Source organism: Canis lupus, chromosome 18 (genome assembly GCF_003254725.2).
Source record: "Canis lupus dingo isolate Sandy chromosome 18, ASM325472v2, whole genome shotgun sequence".
Classification (NCBI taxonomy): domain Eukaryota; kingdom Metazoa; phylum Chordata; class Mammalia; order Carnivora; family Canidae; genus Canis; species Canis lupus.
Window position 1 is genome coordinate 53205501 of NC_064260.1, and position 25048 is coordinate 53230548.

A 25048-nucleotide genomic window follows, 5' to 3' on the forward strand; every position below is an offset into this window, starting at 1 on the left:
GCATATTGTGTGAAGTAGGGACTGTGGAAGGCAGAATGCTAAGATGGTTCCTGAGGCTCTTGGCCTGGGTGTACAGGTCCTGTATAATACTTTCGCCTAAAAAACAAACAAACAAAAAACTTTTCTCCTGCCCGCAATGTGAGCAGAATCTGTGAGTATGATGAGACAGTAGTCACTTTTGTGTTTGTATCTGTTACGTTAAGATCTGGTAGTGGAGGGATGCCTGAGTGGCTCAGCGGGTTTAGCGCCTGCCTTTGGCCTGGGGCCTGATCCTGGAGACCCGGGATCTAGTCCCATATCGGGCTCCCTGCATGGAGCCTACGTCTCCCTCTGCCTGTGTGTCTGCCTCCCTCTCTCTCATGAATTAAAAAAAAAAAAAGACTTAAAAAAAAAAAAAAAAAAGATCTGGTAGTGGACTGGAGAGGAATTCTCCTCTGATAGTTTTGAAGTAATCTACCATGTTAGGAGAGGTCCATGAAACTATGAGCTAAGTATGATCCCCAGCCCATAGCCAGCAAGCAAGAAAACGGGATCTAGTTGTACAACCTCCAGGAATTGAACTCTGCCAACAATCTGTGAAGGGAACCCCTCGTCTCAGATAAGATCACAATCCTGTTCATACCTGGTGTTTCCAGAGCACACTTTATTTTAGCTAACCTGTGCCCAGAGTTTCCAATCCATGAAAACTATGAGGTAACCAAAGTGTTGATTTAAGTTTCTAAATTTGTGGTAAGTTGTTTCTGAATTCTTTGTTTCTTAGACCTATTTGTTGACTCCTCTGCAAGTACAACATCTTTATTACGTTTTATAGGGTCTTGAAGTGAGTATTCCAAGTCCTCCAGCTTTTTTTCCAAAATTGCTTTGGATTTTCTAGGTTGTGTGTATTTCCATAGACATTTTAGAAGGAGCCTACCAATTTCTATAGAAAAAAATCCTTTGGGATTTTGAACTGAATCCATTGATGATGAATCTGGGTAGGACTGACATCTTAACAATAATAAGGCATCCAGTCCATAAACACAGCATAGCTTTCCTCTTAGTTCTTAAGCTTCTCTTTGCAGTTTTGAGTATAGAAGACTTGAACATTTTTTGTTGTTGTTCAATTTATTCCTATCTTAGGGCTTTTGATGCTATTGTTTTAGAATTTCATTTTCTGGTCTCCCTTAGTTCTAGCACCATCTTCTTAGAAACCTCTGTGCCAAGAGAGCCAAGTGGAGGAAGAAACACATGTGTAGGCTGAAGCTTAAAAGAAGATGAGGCAGAGGTCCAAATAAACCACTGGCTTGTGTAGTGGAAGCCACAGGAGTAGAAATAAGGAAAGCTAGAGGCCAGGGATACAGGCACAATTTGTTAGACTGCATGCCTACTTTCTAGAGCTTGATTCAATGGATCTTGAGTATCCTTGCCATCTGATCATGACTACCTATGAGAGACCCACCTTGCTCATACAAAAACAGTCCTTTTTGGTCTTTTGCCCATACTTATGACTTTCAGGACTAATTCTGTTTTCATTTGTAGCTGAGTGTAACATGTGTACAATAAGTCATCTCCTTCTACTATTTTAGTAAGGAAAATAATTTTTTAAAAATTTCACTTTCTATTTGCTGCCAGTACATAACCAAACTGAGTTTTGTGCACTAATCTAATATCCTATAACCCTGCTAAATCCATTTAGTAGTCCTGGTAGCTGTTTTATAAATTCCTTAGGATTTTCTATCTAAACAATCATGTCAACTGCAAACTAAGACCATTTAACAACTTCTTTTCCGATTTTTATTCCTTTTATTTCTATCTCTTGTAATTCAGTGATAGCACCTACAGTGCAATGTTGAATACAAGTAGTGAATGAACAATCCTGACTTATACCCAATCTCAAGGGGAAAGAGCTCAATATTTTGGCAGTAAGTGTGATAGCGGAGTTTTCAATAGATGTCATTTACTAGATTGAGGAGATTACCTTCTCTTCCTAGTTTGCTGAAAATTTTTATCAGAAAAAGGATGTTGAGCTTTTTCAAATGCCTTCTCTATACTGATTGAAACAATCACAGTTTTTCTGTTATATTAATGTGGTGAATTATGTTAACTGATTCTGCAGTCTTAGAACAAGCTTGTATTCCTGGAACAAACTGTACTTATTCATGGTGCATTAACCTTTAGCTACATGGCCAGATTTGATTTGCTAATATTTTGTGAAGGATTCCTAATTTTATTGTGTTCAAGGGGGGTATCAATCTATAATTTTTTTTTTTTTTGCAATGTCTTTGTCCAGTTTAAGTATTACTACATACCTGACAGCTGAGAAGTGTTCTCTCCTTTTTCCTTAAATGCTTGAAAGAGTGCCAGTAAAACCTTTGGACCTGAACTTTTTTGTGTGAGATTTTTATAATGAATTTAATAGAAATTGTGTTAGTTTCAATAAGTTGTATTTTTCAAGGAGTCAGTCTGTCCATTTCATCTAAGTTGATAAACGCATAAAGTTGTTCATGATATTGTTATCCTTTAAATACCGGTGGGATCTCAAGTGGTAACTCCTTTTTTCATGCTTGATATTGGTAATCTGGCTTTCTTCTTGATCAGTCCAAGAAATCAATTTTGTTGATCGTTTCTAGTTAGCAAGTTTTGGCCTTGTTAATTTTGGTTTTTATTCCATCAATTCCTGCTCTTATTTTTAGTATTTTGTTCTACTCATTCTGGGTTTATTTTGCTCTAGTTTTTGAAAATTGTTACTTGTTTTTTTTAAAAGACTGTGTTTTTAAGTAATCTCTACACCCAACACGAAGTTCCAATTTACAATTCCAAGATCAAGAGCTGCATGCTCTACTGATTGAACTAGCCAGGTGCCTATTTTTCTAAGTTCTTAAGTTGAAACCATAAATCACTGAATATAGGTATTTTTCCTTTTAATATAAGCATTCAGAGCTATAAATTTCCCTTTTAGCACTGCATTCCAAAAGTATGGTATACTGTATTTTCACTGTTATTCAGTTTAATTACAACTTTAACAATTTTTTTTGAGATTTCTTCTTTGAGCTACAAATTATGTGAAAGTATCTTGCTTAATTTCCAAATGCTTAGGAATTTTCTTAGGTATTTTATTTTCATTGCTTTAAAATTTAATTTCATTATGGTCTTAGAACATATTTTGTATGTTTTCAATCTTTTAAATTTACTGTTTTTTTAATGGTCTAGTATATTGTCTACATTGGTAAATATATTTCCTGTCTAACTGCAAGAGTATGTATCCTGCCATTGTATGATAGTGCTCTATAAATATCATCTAGGGCAAAGTGGCTGATTGTGGTGCTCAGATCTGTGTGTGTGTGTGTTGGTCTATCAATTGATGAGAAAGAGGTATTAAAATCTCCAACTATGCTTTTAGAATTGCCTACTTCTTTCCTTAATTCTGTAAAATTTTGCTTCATGTATTTTGAAGCTGTTATTAGGCACATATACATTTGACTATGAAGATATCTTGAGACCTCTTATGACAACACATCATTTTTCATTGGTGGTAACATCCTTTGTTGTCTTATACTTAACTTTTGCATGGTATTCGTTTATGTATTTTTTATAGAATTCATTTTATATATTTTTCCATCCATTTACTTTTTACTTGTCTTTAACGTGCACCTTTTATAGTCAGCATATGGTTGGGTCTGCAGTTTTACGCAGTCTTCCACTCTATTGATTGTAGTGGGTAGTCCACTAATGTATTGAATATGGTTGACTTAAGTCTCCCCCTGTCTTTAGAGAGAGAGAAGAGAAAGGAGACAGAGAGAGAACGCACGCATGCACGAGAGAGAGCACGTGAGTGGGATTGGGGGGGGGGGAGATGGAGATGAAGATGATCTTAAGTGGGCTCCATACTCATCGTGGAGCCTGATGCAGGGCTCCATCTCAGGACACTGAGTTCAAGACATGAGCTGAAACCAAGAATTTAACCCACTGAGCCACCCAAGTACCCTCCCTTTTAAAAATAAGCTCTACACCCAATGTGGGGCTTGAACTCACAACCACAAGATCAAGAGTCACATGCTCTACTGACTGAGCCAGCCAGGAATTCTGAAAAAATAAATCTTTAATATTGTTTCAGGTATTTAGTATTTCTAAAGCTCTTCATTCCTTCCTGAAGGTCTGAGTTTCTATCTGGTGTCAACTCCCTTTAATCTGAAGAACTTCCTTTAGTGTTTCTTATAGTGTAGATCTCTTGGTGACAAATTCTCATTTTTCTTTTATCTAATAATGTCTTTATTTTGCCTTTATTCCTGCAGGGTATTTTTGTTGAATAGAGAAATCTGGGTTGAGGTTTCTCCCCATTTGGCACTTTATGTTATTTCAGTCTTCTGGCATTTGTGGTATCTGGTAAGAAGCAAGCGCTTACAACTACAATTACAACTACCATTCCCTTTTATAGGTCATTGTTCTTTAGCTACTTTTAATATTTTCTCCTCATCTTTGGCTTCAGTAATTTGACTATAATACTGTGTAGGAAAGGGTTAACTCATAGGCCTGAAATGCTCAAACCTTACACTGGCCAAAGGTAGGTCTGTCTTTAGGACCGGCCCTTGGCTGGCTCCTAGGAGATGAACTGTGAGCTCCTGGAATATTCCGGCTGGTGTTTTTGCATGCTTGACTTGAGCGATGCTGTACCAGGGTGACCAGGTAAGCTTATCATAACAATATGATTTACGGGCATCCCCAGTGGCCCAGTGGTTTAGTGCTTCAGCCTGGGATGTTATCCTGGAGACCCAGAATCAAGTCCCATATCGGGCTCCCTGCATGGAGCCTGTTTCTCTCTCTGCCTGTGTCTCTGCCTCTCTCTCTCTCTCTGTGTCTATCATGAATAAATAAATAAAGTCTTTAAAAAAATATGATTTATGGAGAACATCTGCTTTTGCTTTGGGGTCTGAGTAGCTGAGGTCAGTCGTGGGCACTGTGTGGCATTCTAGACACCAAGCACTGAGTAAGCTTCTCTTGTTGGCAACACTGCACATGCTGTCACGTCAATGATGGGAAAATTAAGAGCATCCCTGTGTGACTCCACTAGACACCTGGAAGCTTGCACCTGGTTTCTCCTGGACTTTATCCCACATGCCTTTCTCCTTTGCCAACTCTGATATGTCCTTTTGCTGCAAGAAACTAGTAACCCTTAGTGTAATACTTTATGAATGCTTTCTAGCATTCTAGTCTTTCATTCTAGTCTTTCTAGCAAATCACTGGGCCTGAAGGTCATCTTAGGGACCCCTGACACCTGTACCAAGGTATGTTTTTTCCTTTTCCTTATCCTAAATATGTATCATTAGGCTTCTTTAATTAGCAAATGTTTTTTAGAGTCTGAAAATTTTTTCTACTTTATCTTCAAATATATTCTTCTTCTGTCTCTCATCTCCTCTCCTTGTGAAACTTCCAATTATATTAGTTAGATCTTATAATTATGTCCCAAAGGTCCCTCAAGTTCAGTAATACACTGTTCTTTCTGTTCTTTGGGTTGGATAATTTTCTGCTCATCATCTATCAATCATCAAGTTCACTGACTCTTCCCTTTGTGATCTCCATTTTCCTGTTAAGGCCACTTGGTGAATTATAATTTTAGCTGCTGTACTTTACACTGATGTTAACGCCGCTCAGTGAATTTTATTTTCAACTGCTGTACTTTATGGTTCTAGAATTTCCACTTGGCTCTTTTTTTGTTTCTATTTCTCAATTGAGATTTCCTTTCTTTTCATTCAATGCAAGTGCATTTTCCTTTATTTCATTATAATAGCTGCCTTAAAACCCGCTTCCCAATTCTAACAAATGAAGTTAGTTTCTGTTGGTTGTCTTTTTTTCTTCAGTCTGGTTCATATCTTCCTGGTTTTTAAAATGTATGGTTTCATATTGTATCTTGGACACTGTGAATATTGTACAGTCTCTGGACTCTGTTATATTCCTTTGGAGGTACTATCATTTGTTTCATTATGCAGTTAAATTTGGCTGGACCCAAATGCAATCTCTTGCCTCTTGGGCAACATCTCAAATCTTAGTTCACTTCTTTTCTCTTTAGCTGAGCTGCGCATAGTCTTCCATGCACGTGTGTAGTTCAAAGATTAAAAAGAGACGTATATAGAGAGTACGTACACAGAATTTTAGGCTCTCACTCTCTGGATCTCTTTTTTCCAGGATTCCTCCAACCCTTTCCAGTAGTTGAATGGCTGTGGCTGACCCAAATTCTGTCCTCTTGTATTTCCTTACAATTTTTAGCCAACTTGTCAGGTGCCAACTTCAGCCTGTCACCTGGCTACAAGCAGTTAAAATGGAAAACATATTCCATGCTGTCTCTTCTTAAAAGCATCAGCTCATTTTCAGAATATCTGCCTGCTTTTGTTCATTTTCCAGTGCCTTCAGGTCTTTTTGTTTTTTCCAATTTTGTCCAGAATATATAGTTATATGCAGAAAGGTCAGTTCCAATAAAGCCTATTTGATCATACTGCAAGAAAAACCAGTGTGATGTTATTTTTTAAAGATTTACTTCAGCTTCACGGTATGTGGGTATATAGATATATCTAAAATAAAATGTTTTTAAGTTTTAAGTAATTCTACATCAACATGGGGCTCAAACTCATGACCTGACGATCAAAAGTCACATGTTCTAAGCCAGTGAGGCGCCCCAATATGGATTCCCTTTTCTTTTTTTAAAGAGAGGGAACCTGTGTGTATGAGTAGGGGAAGGGGCAGAAAGAGAGAGGATCTTAAGTGGACTCTGTGCTTAGCATGGAGCTCAATGTGGGGTTCAATTTCATGACTCTGAGGATCATGATCTGAGCCAAAATCCAGAGTCAGACACTCAACTGACTGAGCCACCCAGGCCCCCTTAGATTTACTTTTCATAATTACTCTGAATACTTTCTTTTCTAACTTGTGTTTTTCTACTGTAATCATGCACTATATAACAAAAACTCTGCCAGGTGTTCAAGAATACATTATTTATTAATAAATTATGAACACTTGGGGGTGCCTAGCTGGCTGAGTCAGTACAGTGTGTGAACTCTTGATCCTGGGATCTTAAATTCAAGCCCCACACTGGGTGTAGAGATTATGTAAATTAAAAAAAATTGTAAACATTTTCACCTAACAACAGGACTCCAACTTTGATGGCAAATTGACAATAACTAGAAAAATAATGCACAAACCAAAAAGTTAAACTGATAAGCAGTGGCACTCTGACCCTAGAGAAATATCTGTATATGTGTAAAACCAGACAAGTACAAAGATGTTAACTTCAACACTGTAAGAGTAAAAATGGAAAATAACCCACATCCTAATCAAAAGGGAAATAACAAAGATAAAATGGATTGTAGTATAGCTGTTAAAATGAATACATTATTCATTTCAAATTTTATGTATTCAATATGGAAAGAGTTAAAAAAGCCTAATGTCAAATGAAACAATTTATGTAACAAAGATGGTAATATTCATAAAGGTTTGAAAACACAAAACAATACTCCATATGCATACATTTAAAACAAGCTGGAAAACAAAACAAAACAAAACAAAACAAAGCAACAACAATAACAACAACAACAAAAAAACCAAGCTGGAAAGATTTATAAGGTCCACAATGGTGTTTACCTCTGGGTAAGAGAAGAAGGGAGTAAGTGGGTCAGGTGGTAATCAAAGGGTTCTTTAGAAGCAAATATGGCCATTAATGCTAATTCGCAGAAGTTAATTCTACATGTAAAAATATGAGTATGTCTTTTTGTACTTTTCTGTATTTTTCCGTTTCTTAAAAAACCCCACAAACCTGTAACAACTCCAATGGCTGAATATTCAACTGCACAGAAAGGTCATAAGACACTGAGACATATGCCAATATTTTAAACACTGTTACAAAAAACACCTTTGTAGGGGTGCCTGGGTGGCTCAGTTAAGTATTTGACACTTGATTTTGGCTCTGTTGTCATCTCGGGGTCATGAAACTGAGCCCTGCAACAGGCTCTATGCTGGGCATGGAGCTGGCTTAAGATGCTCTCTCTCTTCTAGAACTCTCTCTAAATACATATATATATGCCTATTTCCTTGCCTTCTTAACAATCTAGATACGAAAATCCAAAAACCTGTCCTCACCCAATTAGGTATATGAGCAGGGATCTAAATTTTCCCTAAATGATTAGTTATACTATAGGTCATACCCATTTTTACTGAACTATAATATCCTCGTAAAGGAAATGACACACTTCATTAGTAACTTGTACACAATGTACCATAAAATAGCAAAAGAAATGTAAAATACCATTAATATTTTCCATGGTTTCTTTTGCCTATTTTCCCCAACAATTTCAGGCAGAACATAATTACAGAACTGATTTTACTTTAAAGGGAAGACTATTCCGATATACTACTTAGAACTAGAGACTGATGTATTTTGCTGAAGTAGTCATATTTTAGAAGATTTATTCATAAAGTAAGACAATTTTAAAAAGTTTTCTATTTTGAAGCCTGCAAAGAAGACCTTTTAGCTTCTTGGTCTAATTATACTGTGTTTTTTTTTTTTTTTTTTTTTTAATTATTCATGAAAGACACACAGAGGCAGAGACACACAGGCAGAAGGAGAAGCAGGCTCCCCCATGGGAAGCCCAATGTGGACTCAATCCCAGGACTCTGGGACCATGACTTGAGCCAAAGGCAAAGGCTTAACCACTAAGCCACTCAGGTGCTCCTATATTGGTCTTTATAGCATCTAAAAATGTCTACTAATCATAGAATGTGGCCAGTGACAAGTATCCTAAATTTCCATAGTCCTTTTCACCTCTCACAATAAATTAAATAACTCAGTGAGGAATTACTAAGGATTAGTATTTACACAGTACTTTGTTTACTACAACACTATGAAGCAGGGCAAAATAATTATTACCATATTAACAAAGGAACATGCCAAACCAGTTAGGTGAGTTATCTAAGGTCACACTAAAGCAGGAATTTGCCAAAATTAGACACTGAAATTCTTGTAGTTTCATTCCCATATGCTTACCACTCAAAAGAACAACCTGTAAGAATTATGACAACTCATAAAGAAACCTAGAATATATCAGAGAATCATATTATTAAAATGATATTGAAGATCATCTCCTTCAACATCCTCACTTTACAGATAAGGAAACTGAGGACCGAAAAGGTGACATAACTTAATTATCCAAAGCCTTCTAGATGCTGTAAAAGCAATAACGAAAATTTAGCACTCCTTAATCCAAGTTCAGCAACATTATTGAGTATAACAGCTATCCTTAACTGCCACTTCAAAAAGTTCATAAAACAGTCTCGATGTTTTCACTGATACTGAACAATTCATTCACTTAACAATTACAAATAATTATCCAGTATCTACTACATGCCAGGTCCTGTACTTTGTGCTAAATGAATATTATATGCTAAGCACTGCATTACCTGCATGTCTACATTTAATCCCCACAATATTATTATAAGGTAAGCACAATTATCTCTATTTTAAAGATTAAAATTTAGAAAGGCCAAGTAGTCTGTCTGTGGTCTTCAGTAAGGAAATAAAAAGTAAATGATGCCTTTCTGCCACAGCTGGAGAGCAAGCAGCCTTGGTTCTGCAGAACCCATGGTGGTGGACCTCAACAAGGGTCACAAGGAGACCAAGAACATGAGCAAGCCAAGGCACTGCTGCTGGCATGGGCACCTAACCAAGCACATCAAACTAGTGCAGGACAAGATCTGAGAGGTGTGTGGTTTCACTCCTTTTGAGAGGCACCCCAGCAAGAGGAGCTGACCAGTGTTCTGGCTGCCACCAGGACAGGAAAGTGGCTGCTAAGGGCTGGACCTCCCCATCATTCTGTACATAATAAAATGCTTACCAAAAAAAAAAAAAAAAGGAAGAAAAAGGAAGTGATATAATCACATTTGTAAGTTTATCCCAACAAGAAAGTCTTTTTTTTTTTTTTTAATTTATTTATGATAGTCACACAGAGAGAGAGAGAGAGAGAGAGAGGCAGAGACACAGGCAGAGGGAGAAGCAGGCTCCATGCACCGGGAGCCCGACGTGGGATTCGATCCTGGGTCTCCAGGATCGCGCCCTGGGCCAAAGGCAGGCGCTAAACCACTGCGCCACCCAGGGATCCCAAGAAAGTCTTATTTTTATTTTAAATACCGTAACTCTGGTATATGACATCTGAAAAAGGAATCTACTGTCACATAAGTTTGGAAAACCACAGATCTCTGCATAGTAACTAAGAGTGACCATATAGTAAACGGGGTTTCCTTTTGGAAGGCTTTAAATACCCTTTCTTCTTATACCTTCCAAGATCTCAGAACAGACAGCATTTGAAGTAATTTAATTGAAGGCTGATTGCAAGAACAGTAATCATTTACATAAATAGAAGACAATTAGTATCACATAATAAATTTTGGTCCAAAGAGTATTAAATAAGGTCCAAAGTAGAAGAATGAATGAGTTCTCTGAAGCAATACTCACAAAACAGTACTACAATACTGGTTACCTACTTTCAGAGCATAAAATCTCTCTAGTATAAGATCACATTAATTAAAAGTTTCATATGCTGTCATTCCCAGCAGGAATTCCTTTATCTTTGATTGCTAAATAGATTTCACAAGGCCCACAGCAAAAAACCTAACCGCCAGCAATGCTCCTATTATGGAGATTTAAAAATAAGCTTTGTTATTTTTTTTAAGATTTTATTTATTTATTTGTGAGAAAAAGGGAGAAGCAGGCTCCCTGCTCAATCCAGAACCCTGTGGGGCTCAATCCAGAAACCTGGGATCATGACCTGAGCCAAAGGCAGCTGCTTAACCAACTGAGCCATGCAGGTGCCCCAAAAATAAGCTTTGTAAATAAATAAATGCCTAATGATATTCTTAATGTAGCAACATAGCAATTGCTCTAAGGCCAACCTGTAAAGAAAGGAGAAAAAAGCTGGAGCAAAAAAATATTTTAAGGAGAATATTGATTTACCATTTTGGGAAATATTTGTATAAGAAAACCAAATCAGACAACCATGAAAAAATATTCTACCTTTCCCCATTATGCAGTGTTTTTGTTCTAGCCATAATTTTGGTGATATAAAGTCAAAGACTTAGAAAAATGACTCTAATAAGTAATCAATCAAGCAGAATTAATCACATGCAGTATTGCTAATGTAAATGATTACCTGAGAAGTCTGTGAGAAGTCTTGCTAGAACTTGCTTGTTTATCACTTCAGTCTTACTAAGCTGCGAAATAATATCTACCCTAGTAGTAGTTTCTCTAATTGCGGGCTTCTTGGGAATCTCAAGATCAGATCCAATATTAACTTCTGTGTGTTCTAGGACATCATATGATCTCTGAAGCCAAGATGATTCTGGATCACATGTGAAAGCCTGCTTGAGTATTTCTTCAGGAGGAGATTCTACATTATCCTGTACAGAAGCTGACTTCTCAACCTTTCTTTCACTCAGTTCCTTAAGAGCTTTGATTGTGAGCTGTTCCTGTTCTAAGTCAAGAGATGCTGTTGGAGTACCCTGGGCAGGGAAAACATCCAGAACCGCAATTCCATTGGTTTCTTTGCTTTGTTCAGTGTGTTTGCTATTTATGTCTTTAATTTCAGAACCACCTGACTCATTTTCATGCAAGACTTCCACAGCAAGAGTTGTTTTAAAGTCTGTAGTCTCTGATGTTGCCTGAAAGGCATTTCCTGTACCTTTTTCTACAATTCCTTTCTCTCTGGTTTCTGTAAAGGCTGCTATCAGGTCCTCTGGGGAAGAATCATCTGCATCTTTAACACTTTTTTCATGTAATGACTCCAAACAGGCAGAGGTTGTCGCATTTGGTGAGAATTCTGTCTCCTTAAGAACACCTGAAGACAGAGCTGAAGGAAGTTTGGGGTTTTCAGCTGCAACAGGCTTTTCAGAAGCAACTTCACTCATACTACCTGACTGTTCCACATCTTCTGACATGACATTCATGTCAGGTACTTGTGAACATGTGGCCTCACCAGTTGGACTCCTTTCAAGAATATCAGGCTGAACTTGTGCTGCCTCAGAGCTTTTTTTGACTGGCCCTTCAGAGTCTTCAGATGTTTTATTTTCCCTATTGCAAATGAAAATCTCTTCAATTTCTCTTTCATCTCTTTTTACAATAGCACTTGGAATGGAAACAGATTTTTCAGCTTGAATTTTGTTCCTTTCAAATGAAATATTGGCTGTGATGTCCTCTATTACTGTGTCATCAGACTCACCAGAACTATCAGCCTCTGTGGCTTCTCCTAATATAGAGCTCTGCCAGTTCATCTCACCTTTCAGGCTGCCATCAGGTAAGACCACTTTCACAGCGGCCACTCCAGAACCCAAAGAGACACCTTTCTCACATGGAGATCCAGGTAACTCTGCAAGTGTGTTGTCTTGTTTCTGCACATTGCCTCCCACACCTTTGATACTGATTTCCTTTGTGGAATCGAGATAGTCTGGCACAGGTATTTCAATGATAGCATTTTCTTGTGGGAGAGACGCCTGTGCCCAACCACCTGCTGATTTAATGACCGGAGTGCTCCCATTAATAGAACATACAGGAATTTTCTGGTAAGTGTTCGTTTTAAGATTTACAACTGGGATTTCTGAATTATACTCACTCATATCAAGTCCTGCAGTTTTTGTGATGCAGTTAGACTTATTGCTCTCTTCTTTCACTTGGGGAACCAAATCCCAAGTCAATATTTCATTAGTAAAGTTATGCATATCATTCACACACCTAGACACTTCTTCCAATGCTGCAGTTGTGTGTGAAAACTGTCTAGTGAATAACACACAGGCTGGGTAACGCCCTGCCTCTTTACTTCTCAGTGGAAATACTTTGTCATTAGACTCTAAAAGGTCTGCAGGTGATTCTCTATCAATATGCATTGCCCAACTACCAAAATCATTTGTGCTCTCCTTATATGCATCTTTAAATTCTTTGTCAAATGCTTCTTTGTCAATAATTACTTCAAATGGTGACTCAGGGGAATCCTTTTCAACAATACCACCTCCTGAACCTTCAGATGGGGATAAGGAATATGTACAAATGCCTTCTGCCTTGGGCTGCTGGGTTAGTGGTTTCTGGGCTGTTAGCAAAGTAAACTTGTCATCAGCATCCAAGCCAGTTTTATCATCTGTACTTGGTACCTCATTTGGGTTCCTGGACTCTTGATCTTTATTTATTTGCTGTTTCATTAGACCAACTTCCTTTGAGAAAAAAGCAGGATGATCTGGGATACTGGCTGGAACAGAAGGGTGGTTACACTGAACTTCTGCAATAGAAACTTGGGAATATGCTATGTCTTTACTGGTTCCTTGAGGCTTTTCCATCTTTTTCACATCTAGGAGAGCCAAATATTCTTTTCCTTCATTGGCTAAAATAGGCTGGCTGCCTAACACTTTGCTTTTTTCTCCATGCAGTACTGTAAGGTCAGTGTTAAGCATTTCAGAAGACGAAAAAAGGGAGGAAGTCATAGTTTCTGAAGGTGGCTCATCAGAGCAAAGAGAGCTCAATCCCTCTATAGTCAGAATTTGAAAGAAAAAAGTTTGTTTACCAGGTACAATCACACATTAGCTAGTCAGGCCAAGCAGCATGCTTTTCATTTTCCAAGTTACATATATATACACACAGGATGTACACACACACAACAAAACAACGATCAACAGTTATCCTATAAAAAAAAAAAAAAAAAAAAAAAAAAAAAAAAAAAAAAAAAAAAAAAAAAAAACAGTTATCCTATAAAACATGCATAAAAGTGCCAAGAGTGAACAGAAAAGCTGTATCATGCTACAAATTGCAGATGACAAAAATTTTTCAGGACAAATATTTTTCAGTCTACTTTTTCCATTGTAAAGGTAAAACATAAAATCTAGGGAAGTTTCTTTCCCTCTGTATTTTTGGTAGAGCTATCCAATGTAATCCATACAAAACCACTCAGTATTATGAAGTATTGATATATTCTCAGCTATAGGCTGTATAATTTGGTACACAAAGCTTCTACAAATCCACTATTATAGTTTGACAATTTGAAAAGGGAAAAAAAGTGATTACAGTTCTGATTCTCAGGAGATATAGTGGATCCCCCCGAGCCTAAAAATCAGACTAGAATTATTTTATTCTATCCACAGGGAAGATTGGTCTCAGGTACAGATGGCCTCATTTTAAACTGGAGTATGAAATAGTTGGCCTGCTCCAGAATCTCTTGCACCAACTTGCCAGTTTAATCAACACTGAACTGTGTAAACTGGTGGGGTTTTGTTTGTTCTTTGGTTAAGAAGAGTTAACTCCAGAAATCTTTTTAAAACAGAAAATATTATTCTAAAAGTAATACATTAATTAAATGTTATTAATCATTAATACCACAGCAGCCAGCGATTTATCACATTGTTTCCCATCTTTCCAATCTAGCAAGTTTTTACTGAAGAAAAGATCAAAACAACCTTCCAAAGGATAAGTGCTGTTATCTCTGGAGTTAGAACAAGGTAGGTCTTAAATAAATAGTTCCAAATGTATGAATCAAAGATTCAGTTTGGTAGATGAGACCTAAGCAGGCTCAGGACAGCACTGTCTTGAGCGTGAATGAGTAACTGTGAATTTGTGAAAGAGAAAAACCTTTGGGATTACTTCTATTCAGCTTATATTCTTTTTCATGTGAGAAGTTGAATAATATGGGGGATCCCTAGGTGGCTCAGCAGTTTAGTGCCTGTCTTCGGCCCAAGGCATGATCCTGGAGTCCTGGGATTGAGTCCAGCATCAGGCTTCCTGCATGAAGCCTGCTTCTCCCTCTGCCTGTGTCTCTGCCTCTCTCATTAATAAATAAATAAAATCTTAAAAAAAAAAAAAAAGTTGAATAGAAGCAAAATTGTGACTTTATTCAAAATCATTTTAGAAAGCTTAAAAGAAATAAAAATTAAATATCCTACTGCAACAAATAAAATTCCACTATTACAAAATGTTTCCAAATGCCAGATAAAGTTCCTCTATTTCAACATATCACTGAAATTTCATGTAATAGGATCTGACCTTTAGGATAGTTTAACTGTAATCTGGGCATTGGGGAAAAAGTCTTTTAAATTGAGGAAAAACAGTAACAGTCTGGTGGTACAAACTGTACTGTACTAGGGGGACAGAAAATATTTGAAGCTGTAATTCACATTTACTTCTAATGTAGTAAAAATGACTTGCATTTATCATTATATAGTATAATACAGTATCACTATATAGCACTCAACACCAGATTAAGGAGACAATGTAAATGAAGCTCAGCATTATAGATTAAAAGGTTCAAAACTGGGACACCTGGGTGGCTCAGCGGTTAAGCATCTGACTTTGGCTCAGGGCATGATCCCAGAGTCCCGGAATGGAATCCCACATCAGGCTTCCTGCATTGAGCCTGCTTCTCCCTCTGCCTGTGTGTCTCTGCCTCTTCCTCTGTGTCTCTCATTGAATAAATAAAATCTTAGAAAAAAAAAAAAAAAGAACTACATTTTCAGTAGTTCATTTACAGGATACATTTACATCGCGCTATGTACTATTACTGAACTTACTGGTTACTGTTTCTACCAGGAAATATTTAATGGATTAAATCTGGATTAAGGTAAAACTGTATGGGAACCCCTCCTTTCAAACACGAATGGAACTCTGACATGATCAAAACAGACTCCACCTTACAGGGAATGCTCAGCTTATGTATTTTATAGAGATTGAGATATCAGATGACTCAGATCAATCATCCTATAGACAAAAGGGGACAAAATGAATTAGTAATAATGCCACAAAAAAAAGTAATAATGCCACAAATATCGAATGCCTATCATGTGCCAGACACTGTCTTAGAAACTAGATTAAAAGCAGTGAACAAAAAAATCCCTGAATTTGTGGTGCTTACAGCACAGAGCAGGAGACAGACAATAAGCAAAATGATTAAGTAAAATGATGATGATGTGGTGGTGGTGGGCTTTAAGAAATGAAAAAGAAAGCAACCTACCCTGAATGCTAATAAAATAATGTGCACATTACTGGGGGGAGAAACATGGTGGAACTATTCTAACATGCTTTATCAGGGCACGAACTTGTCAGTTTTCCAAGCTTTGTTTCTCTCCTATTTCCTTGAACTCTTAATACTCCAAAAGTTTCAAGTTAGGTATATAGTAATCTGAAGTAAAGCTAGAAGATTAATACCAGCAAGTCCTGCAATTAAATAAAACCTCTAGGGATCTGTGGGGATGGCTCAGCAGTGTGGTGCCTGCTTTCGGCCCAGGGCCTGATCCTGGATTCCCAGGATTGAGTCCCGCGTCGGGCTCGCTGCAGGGAGGCTGCTTCTCCCTCTGCCTATATCTCTGCCTCTCTCTCTCTCTGTGTGTCTCTCATGAATAAATAAATAAAATCTTTAAATAAATAAATAAACCTCTAACATTCTTTAATTAAGATTCTTGCTCCATGCAACGAGAGCCCGATGTGGGATTCGATCCCGGGTCTCCAGGATCGCACCCTGGGCCAAAGGCAGGCGCTAACCTGCTGTGCCACCCGGGGATCCCTAATTAAGATTCTTTAATGTGATGTCACCACTATGCACAGAAAAATAACTTTAATTAGCTTCCCATACAGTTTTACCTTAATCCAATAGACAATATATAGTGCTTTCTGGGGGGCTAGCCTAGGGGCCAACAGATCTCTATATTGCATTAATTCCTGAGACTGTGGGATATAGGAGGTGCTAGCTCTCACCACTGTCAATCCAGCTTTCCCACATGTAGCAAAATAAGTCAGCATCTTCATCTGTGCTTCAATTTTAATTATCATGTTTAGAATTTCAGCAAATGAAAAGAAGTTTCTTTGGCTAGATGAAACCCTAACAAAGTTGGACAGAGCTGACTTGTACCAATACAATGAAAAAAACTGGGCTGGAAGTAAAGAGTTTATAAAGGCATGAAAACATTAAATAGAACGAGATCAGAATCTACTAAGCCTTTTTTAGAACAGCTCCCATAAGCAAAGACTATTCCAACTAGTGAGTATGGCTCTTAATAGTCACTGGTGTTGTCCAAGTTTGCAAAACAGCAGAAGACGCCAGGGAGTTTGAAGGCTGTTAGTTTTTAAAATACTATACACTAAAAACAAAAAAACAAAAAAACTATACACTAGTAAAAACTGCCTGATAGAGTAACTTTAGATCATCTTACACCTCAGAAAATGTCCATTCTCTTTCCTCTTTCAAAAGATCCAAACCTTCACATACACTACAAGGAGACTTTCAACATTACTCAAAATCAGTAAAAAATTCCCTCATTATGAATATTTTCTAATTTAGTTATTTACTGTAATAGGATTTAATGTGCATATTCATTTTCAAGAATTCTAATTACTTAAAAATATGGCATGGCTCTACTACCAAAAGGGTTATACACCTAATAGGTTTGTTAAAAAGGGAATTATATATGGTAAGAGGAGAAAAACTTCATAACCCCATAATAATCATGAGAACATTCCCAAATTTATCCAATACTGAGCTCCTTGCTTACCCATATCTTCCTAAACTACTTAGAAGTTTTCACTTAAATGTACTATCCAAAATTAGACTAGAAAATTAAGTTGGTAGTCGTAGTGTAAATTTCTAGACTGTTCCCAGACCAAAAATTTATGTTAAAAGATGCAAAATCATCTTTAAGTGTGATCATACTTACTAATAACCATGTGGCCTCGGCAAGCTGGTTTATCCCATCTAAAAAATGGTCATACTTGTACATCAAACTTGAGAATTGCCGTTGAGGATTAAATGAGTTAATACGTGAAAAGTGCTTATAACACTACCTGGCACTTAGTAAATCCTCCATAAATATCCCCAGACACCACATTCTCAAAAAACAAGAAAGAAAAAAACCTGACATTCAGACTCCGTATCATATGTTTTTTTTTTTTGATAAGGAGAGTATATAACACATATTCTCCTTCAGAATTTTAGACACTTTCCCTCCTACCATTCTCAAATAAAAGAAAGTAATTTAAAGAGCTTTTATCTATTTCAAAAATTTGGGTGATGCAACTTCTGAATCAGTTACTACAAAACAAATGCCTATGGCATTCCAAAAATCATGCTGGGTTCTTTGTAGGTAAAAACATTTAAGACAGCCCAAAAAATTCAAAGCCAGTGTTGAAAGAAAAAAGAACTTTTTCCTGAAAAAAATGTTTCATTTTACCACCATCAAGGTCAAAGTGTATTTTAGTTCAACGTACCAGTAGCTGAACAATCAACAAACAACCTGGCACAAAAGCAGTCTTGGATGCCAACTTTTACACTCCCTTTCACACTTTAGAACTACTAGTACTTCATGTATTACCTCTGCCTTCCTGACACGGATGCAATCTGCATTAAAGTTTCCTAGGTAATGAACCTGGTCTAAAAACTAGAGCTTTACTACACGTTAGAACTCTAGTCCTGTAGAAATCCCACAGATGGGCCTGATGCTTTTCACTCTTACTCTTGCCCCTGGACGGTCCCTGTCCAGAAGCACAGCTTAAAGGTTAGTAGGGTATGGGTGGTCTTTTGTGCCTGCTTTAAATACTTCTGCTGACCAATATTAAAGTACAGTAACTCGAAATTTTGATTGGAATAAGGCAAAAGCTCCATTTGACTGGATAGTGGGAATTCAGGTAGAATTTTCCTCTTCTATGTCCACAGTATTTTATCTCACAGGACAAGGTGGGGAATTAACAATGATATGATGAAAAATCAACTTCCAAGTGAATATTGTGTTCACATAAAGTAAATGCACTCAAATTAAAAAAAACTCTTCACATATTGCTTTTACTCTGTTCTTCAAAATAGCTTCTCTTTACTTTCTTATTCCTCAAACTGCCTTTTTAAAAAAGATAGCATTTTTATTCAGGTGTTGGTAATTTAATTACTGAAAACAACGTAATCCAAAAACAAGTAAACAATAACGAATGTTATATCCTATTATCAGAGTTCTTCCTAAAAAGCGTGAATAGCTTAGAATTCTGTTACAGTTACCCTCTGGTGACTTTCCCCCTCCTAAGAATTCAGTACTTTTAATTAAAATTCAGTATTTTTAATTAAAGGATAGCTGTATCATGGAAAAACCATACACATCAGCGAAGAAATACTATGCATATTCATACAAAGGAGGCTCGAAATATTCAGGTATAGGTTTTCCTACACTTGAATTTTCTCATGTTCACAAAACAGGAAGGAAAGACAAATTTTCGTGCAAAACAGTATCAGCAATTTCCAGCCACAGCATCAAAATAGGAAGTTAGCCAGCGGACACTTTGCAGCCAAGCTAGATTCTAAACAAAAAGTCTCTTCTGTACAAAGAAAAATGTTTTGCTTTTGTTAAAAAAAAAGGCTGTAACTGGCTAATTTTTTCCCTTAAATGCTTGCCCCAAAGTTCAGTGTTTAACTTCCTATTCCAGATGCCTACTGCATTACTCAAATTGAATGCAAATGTTGGTTACTGCAAATGTGCTTCCAGTTCTTCAGGTTCCTCTCTTTCCCATCTTATTTTCACCTACTTTTCTTCCATGTTTTCTAAAAAAAAAATCAGAGTATTTTTCAGCCTCCATCCTTATCAAAGGTTTCAGAAGTAGAAATCAAATTTGAGTTTGATTTTGTGCTGATGGAGGGAGCACAGCCCCCCAATGATACTAAATTACATCACTAACAGCAATACGCTTAAAATAGTAATTTCTGCCTCTTTCTCTACTCTCATGATTATAACATTAACCTCAAAATGACATCTCTAAAAATATCTGCAAACCCTAAAATACGACTAATATACTTTATCATCTTTACCACAGGCAGTGTTTATGAGCATGGACTTTGGAGTTCTACATGTGTCATTTACTCACTCTGTGATCTTGAGCAAGTTATTGCACCATTTAAAATCCCAGTGTCGGGATCCCTGGGTGGCGCAGCGGTTTAGCACCTGCCTTTGGCCCAGGGCGCGATCCTGGAGACCCAGGATCGACTCCCACGTCGGGCTCCCGGTGCGTGGAGCCTGCTTCTCCCTCTGCCTATGTCTCTATGTCTCTGCCTCTCTCTCTCTCTCTCTCTCTCTCTGTGTGTGTGTGTGTGACTATCATAAATAAATAAAAAATTTAAAAAAATAAAATAAAAAAAAAATCCCAGTGTCAAAAAAAATAAAAAAATAAAATAAAATCCTAGTGTCCTGAACTGGTAATTCAGCTAGTACCCTTCCTCCATAAAACCGGCTGTGCAGATTAAACAATTCACATAAAGTATCGAACACGGTGAAAGCTCAATAAAAATGAGTCACATCCTACATCTATACCTCTTAATATCTTTCTTTTACATTACAGGGAAACACCATTAAAATTTATTCCCCTAGGGATCCCTGGGTGGCGCAGCGGTTTGGCGCCTGCCTTTGGCCCAGGGCGTGATCCTGGAGACCCGGGATCGAATCCCACGTCGGGCTCCCGGTGCATGGAGCCTGCTTCTCCCTCTGCCTGTGTCTCTGCCTCTCTCTCTCTCTCTCTGTGATTATCATGAATAAATAAACAAATAAAATCTAAAAAAAAAAAAAAAAAAAAAAATTTATTCCCCTATTTTGAAACACTCAGGGATTAGGATGAAATTAACTTCTGCTTAATAAGAAAAAAGGAATCAATAAGACTACAAAGGACCTACTGAGGAATACAACTTATTCAAGAAGAAATTGATTATTCTATTGTCATTACAAATGTATTTAATAGCTGTAAAAAAGCTTGCTTTACTAGCTTAAAAAACTATCTACTTCAAAGTAGTACAATTTAATAAATATTACATAATTTTCTTCTGAAAAATTTAATTGCCCTTCCTTTATTCAGTCCAAATTAATGGCAGCTTTTTGTACATGCATTTCCCTGAAGGCCAATGAGAACTATTTCAGGACTGAAGAGGTCATTCTTAAATATGAAAATGTTCTATTTAATAATCGCTACATACTACTTATTATGGTTTAGATATATATAAGTAAGGCATAACTCTCAAGGCTAAATTAATGGCTAAGGGTTATGGAAGCCAGAGACAGATTAGTTGGGTTAATGCCAGTGATGGACTCAAGGTTCCTCTTGGTGGCAGCAGTCATTAAAAAAGCCTTGCACTGGGCAGACTGGTCCCAGCTATTCTCCCCAGTGAAACAAGGACACCAACATCCTCTTCCTTATTTTTATGAGGCATACTAAAAGCTGGCCCTTCTTGGCTCTTCTAGAATACACTGAATCACTTGCCAAGGTGTCTCCTCAAACAACAGGCTGATCTCTAGGACTGCCAAGGAAGTAGAGCACCAACTAGGTTACTTTTACATTGTGTTTTTTTTGCAGGATAAAAATGTTAGTAATAACAGAGGCTAGACTGGAACACCTTCAGGGATATAGTTTTAACTACCCTTTTTTTTTTAAGATTTTATTTATTCATTCATGAGAGACACAGAGAGAGAGAGAGGCAGAGACACAGGCAGAAGCAGGCTCCATGCAGGGAGCCCAATGTGGGACTCAATCCCGGGACTCCAGGATCACCACCTGGGCCGAAGGCAGATGTGCTCAACTGCTGAGCCACCCAGACATCCCTAACTGCCTCTTTATAATAATACCCTTTTAACAATTACATTTTCTTGAATCTGCACTGGTCAAAGTATCTTTTTATAAGCAAAGAGGAAAAATGGCAAATCTATTTTCTTTCACAAACTCTCATACTCACTGTGACACTGAAGCCTACTTAAAACATTAGTTTTTAATTAGCAAAATCCTTTTCGTTTACCTCTATTCTACTTGAATATATGCGTAATTTTTCCTAACAGGAATTAAAATAAGTTTTTAAGCTATGATAGTTATGTTGTCAACGTTCCATACGTTAGGTATGTTGTACCTAGCCTGCATGTTACACTATTTAGGATATCAATGATCCCCTTTCTGTATTAAAATAGTGGCTAAAAGTTACAACCATGAAGAATGTATTTTAAAAGATCTGAAATAGGGGCACCTGGGTGGCTCAGTGGTTGAGCATCTGTCTTTGGATCAGGTTGTGATCCTGGGATCGAGTCCTGCATCGGACTCCCCAAAGGGAGCCTGCTTCTCCCTCTGCCTGTGTCTCTGCCTCTCTCTGTGTCTCTCATGAATAAATAAAATCTTAAAAAAAAAACTGAAATATTTACAATAGAGAAAATGTAATGATTTGTTCCATCTACAGTATGCTATTTTCACCAGAGTGGAACACATGTAATACCTACTGGCTTAAATTATTAAATTTCTCATATGGGAAAAAAAAATCCCGCAAATTAATCTGGTTGGGTTTCAGACGTCAAGTCACTTTGTAGATCTGAATTATTTGCTAATATTGACAAAATACCTATCTTTTAATGTAAACACTTAATTTAAAAGTTCTTGATTTGACCCACGTTATCCAAAAATCACACAATGACAACATTACAAAGGGACTGGGGGACCTGATATTATGCCTAATTTAAAAGCAACAAATTATCTATCATGTTTCATAAGAAATAGACTACCTTCACTTTATCCCACTATGTTTTTATTCTTATAAGGTCAAAGTCTTCCTATCAAACCAGCAACAAGACTCTGCATCTAGTGAATTCCAGCTGGGACAATAATCTGTTTGTACAGGGCTTCTCAGACCTATCTAGTGACTTTAATTACCTTTTTTTAAAATAAGGGTTTTCCACTGACCTACATTTTAGGTCGAGTACAAATGAAACTGTACTTTATTATTAGTGCAACTCAACAGAGCACACAGTGCTCTCTCTTGCAGATTCTTGGTACTACTACCCCCACAAACAAATAGCTATCACACTTGATTCCCTTCTTCACTGGCTGGCAGATTAAACAAACAAACAATCCCAGAAAGCTACAGCTTAATCTCTAGGAAAACAAGTTTTGCTTGCCAAAAAGTTAACTGATTTATTCACTGTTCCTAGGCAGTTTGGAACTAGCCTAGATCTTGGTACAAATCTCAGATAAGTTCACACACTAAAGCATTCTAGCTAAGTTGGTATATTATTTCAGTGGAAGCACACTTTTATACTGTTTTTCCAAACCTACTACCTCCCCAAACCAGTTATGTAACTGCAATCTATATATTAAATGCATCCTGCAGTGGGCTGTTTTATGAGCCACAATTCTGTCTGCTCTAAATGCTGTGGGTGAGTTTATAATTTTTAAGAAATGCTCCAAACTGCACCTAAAGCTTATGTAGTGTTAAAGGGTCCACCTATCTAGCCTCATCCTGTTTTATTAACCTTTACAGAAAATCAAGTGCAAACTGCTAAATATGAAGGACTGGCTTATAGTTTTTATTTCAAGGGATTTGGGGGCAATAGAAAACTTGTGCCTCATATCCCCAGTTACAGCCTCTTTCTCAACATTTTTCTTTTATTAATGCACACAAAAAAATGACAGACTTGCCTTGCGAGGTCGAAAATAGAGATACAGGCTGAGAGGAAGAGGAAGAAACAAAGGAATCTGAAAGAAAATATACAGCGTGAGAATTTGACAACCTCACACAGGAATTTTAATTTTAACTCTCCTTTTTATTTGGCCAAGCAGCATAATTTCATTGGGTTTAAGCAAGAGGGGAAAACCCAAATCTTTATTTCCATTTACTGTTTTCACTCACCTGGTGGCAAACCTTATTTTCAAGATGCATTTCTAAAAAGTTAATCAACTCAATTTCTTTGATCAAATATTCTCACCTTCAAAGAAAAAGAGGAACCTCTAGCATTTTTAAACAAGTAAAACCTCAGAAAAGATGATACTCCCTTACAACTTTCTGTGGGAAAGAAAAAATAAGTAGCTGAGCACACTAACTGATAATTTGCTTTTAACAATTTTCAACTGCATTCTGAAGAGTCACTAGTATGAACATTTATTTACTTGGCAAATATGCGAAATTGATCCCGAGTACTTTAAAAAAAAATCACAAATAATCTACTTAGGAAAATAGGACTATATAAGAAATCTTCTACCTTCTAAAATTACATTCCTCTAAATTTGGCATCATTTATCAAACTTGTAAATGTATGTACTGTCCCCACCAATAAGCTACTCTTTTAATTTGGCCAGTTATGCCTAGAGGAATTTAGCCTACAATATTAGCATCGATTATAAACACCTGTATATGAGGATATTCGTTAAGAACGCTTGTTATAAAATTAGGAATACTCTAAGTGACCATCAGTAGGAGACTAAATAGTTACATCCAAACAATGGAGTACTTGCTGCTATGAAGAAGATACAGCTATGGATGTTGATATACGTGATAAATTAAAAAAGCAAAATGCAGAAGTATATACATGTGTCTCCCTCATTACCAGCAAAAGAAACTCTTGAGGTCTGAGGTGGGGGAAGATTTGCTTTTCAGTACAACCTTTGGCCCTTGGGAAAAAAAATACAAACCAAGAATATAAATTACCCTCTCACTAAAAAAGGAAAAAATCAATAAAACTAGCATGTGAAAAGCAGTTCCCCCCTCCCCAAAAAAGTGCCCCTAAATATACTGGCCTTTACTTAATTCCTTTTTTCCTTGCAAGTATAAAAATGTTTTCACAAATATTAGAAATACACTTAAAATGGGGAGATTGCTTTAAAAGACAGGCTCTAAGCTTGTATCGATAAGCATGAATTTATTTAGTCAATAAATATGGAGGACAGTAACAGGAAAAGAAAGTTTAGTGGATCACAGGCAGTAATTCAATAACTCAGCACCAGAGTCTTAAAATTCACTGCTTTTTACTGATCTTAAGATGAAGCATCATATTTACCACAATAAATGAGAAACCATTCTTTTTGATTAATTTTTTGTTTTGTTTAGTAATCTCTACCCTTCATCATGGGGCTCAGACTCTCCACCCTGAGATCAAGAGTTACACATCTCAACTGGGCCAGCCAGATGCCCCATCTCCCTTCCTTTTTTGAAGCAAGCATTTCTGTTTCTTTAATGTTTCAGATGGGTTCATCTCTACACATGCATTAACCTTCGACAATAAATCTCTGCCAAATGACGAGTTTACA

The 25048-nt window shown here is 37.0% G+C and overlaps 1 protein-coding gene across 3 annotated transcripts in view; it reads right to left on the reverse strand.

Moving 5' to 3' along the window:
• Nucleotides 1–25048, reverse strand: part of RTN3 (reticulon 3) — a 57726-nt gene that overhangs the window by 20369 nt on the left and 12309 nt on the right. The window contains exons 2-3 of one of the 3 annotated variants that reach the window (XM_035701737.2): nt 23444–23500; nt 11166–13523 (exon numbers count right to left, since the gene is read on the reverse strand). The exons of 1 other annotated variant lie outside the window; for it this stretch is intronic. In XM_035701737.2, the coding sequence (XP_035557630.1) occupies nt 11166–13523; nt 23444–23500 (2415 nt within the window). The remainder of the gene's footprint in view (nt 1–11165; nt 13524–23443; nt 23501–25048) is intronic. One more of the 3 variants, XM_035701738.2, reaches the window with a different exon arrangement.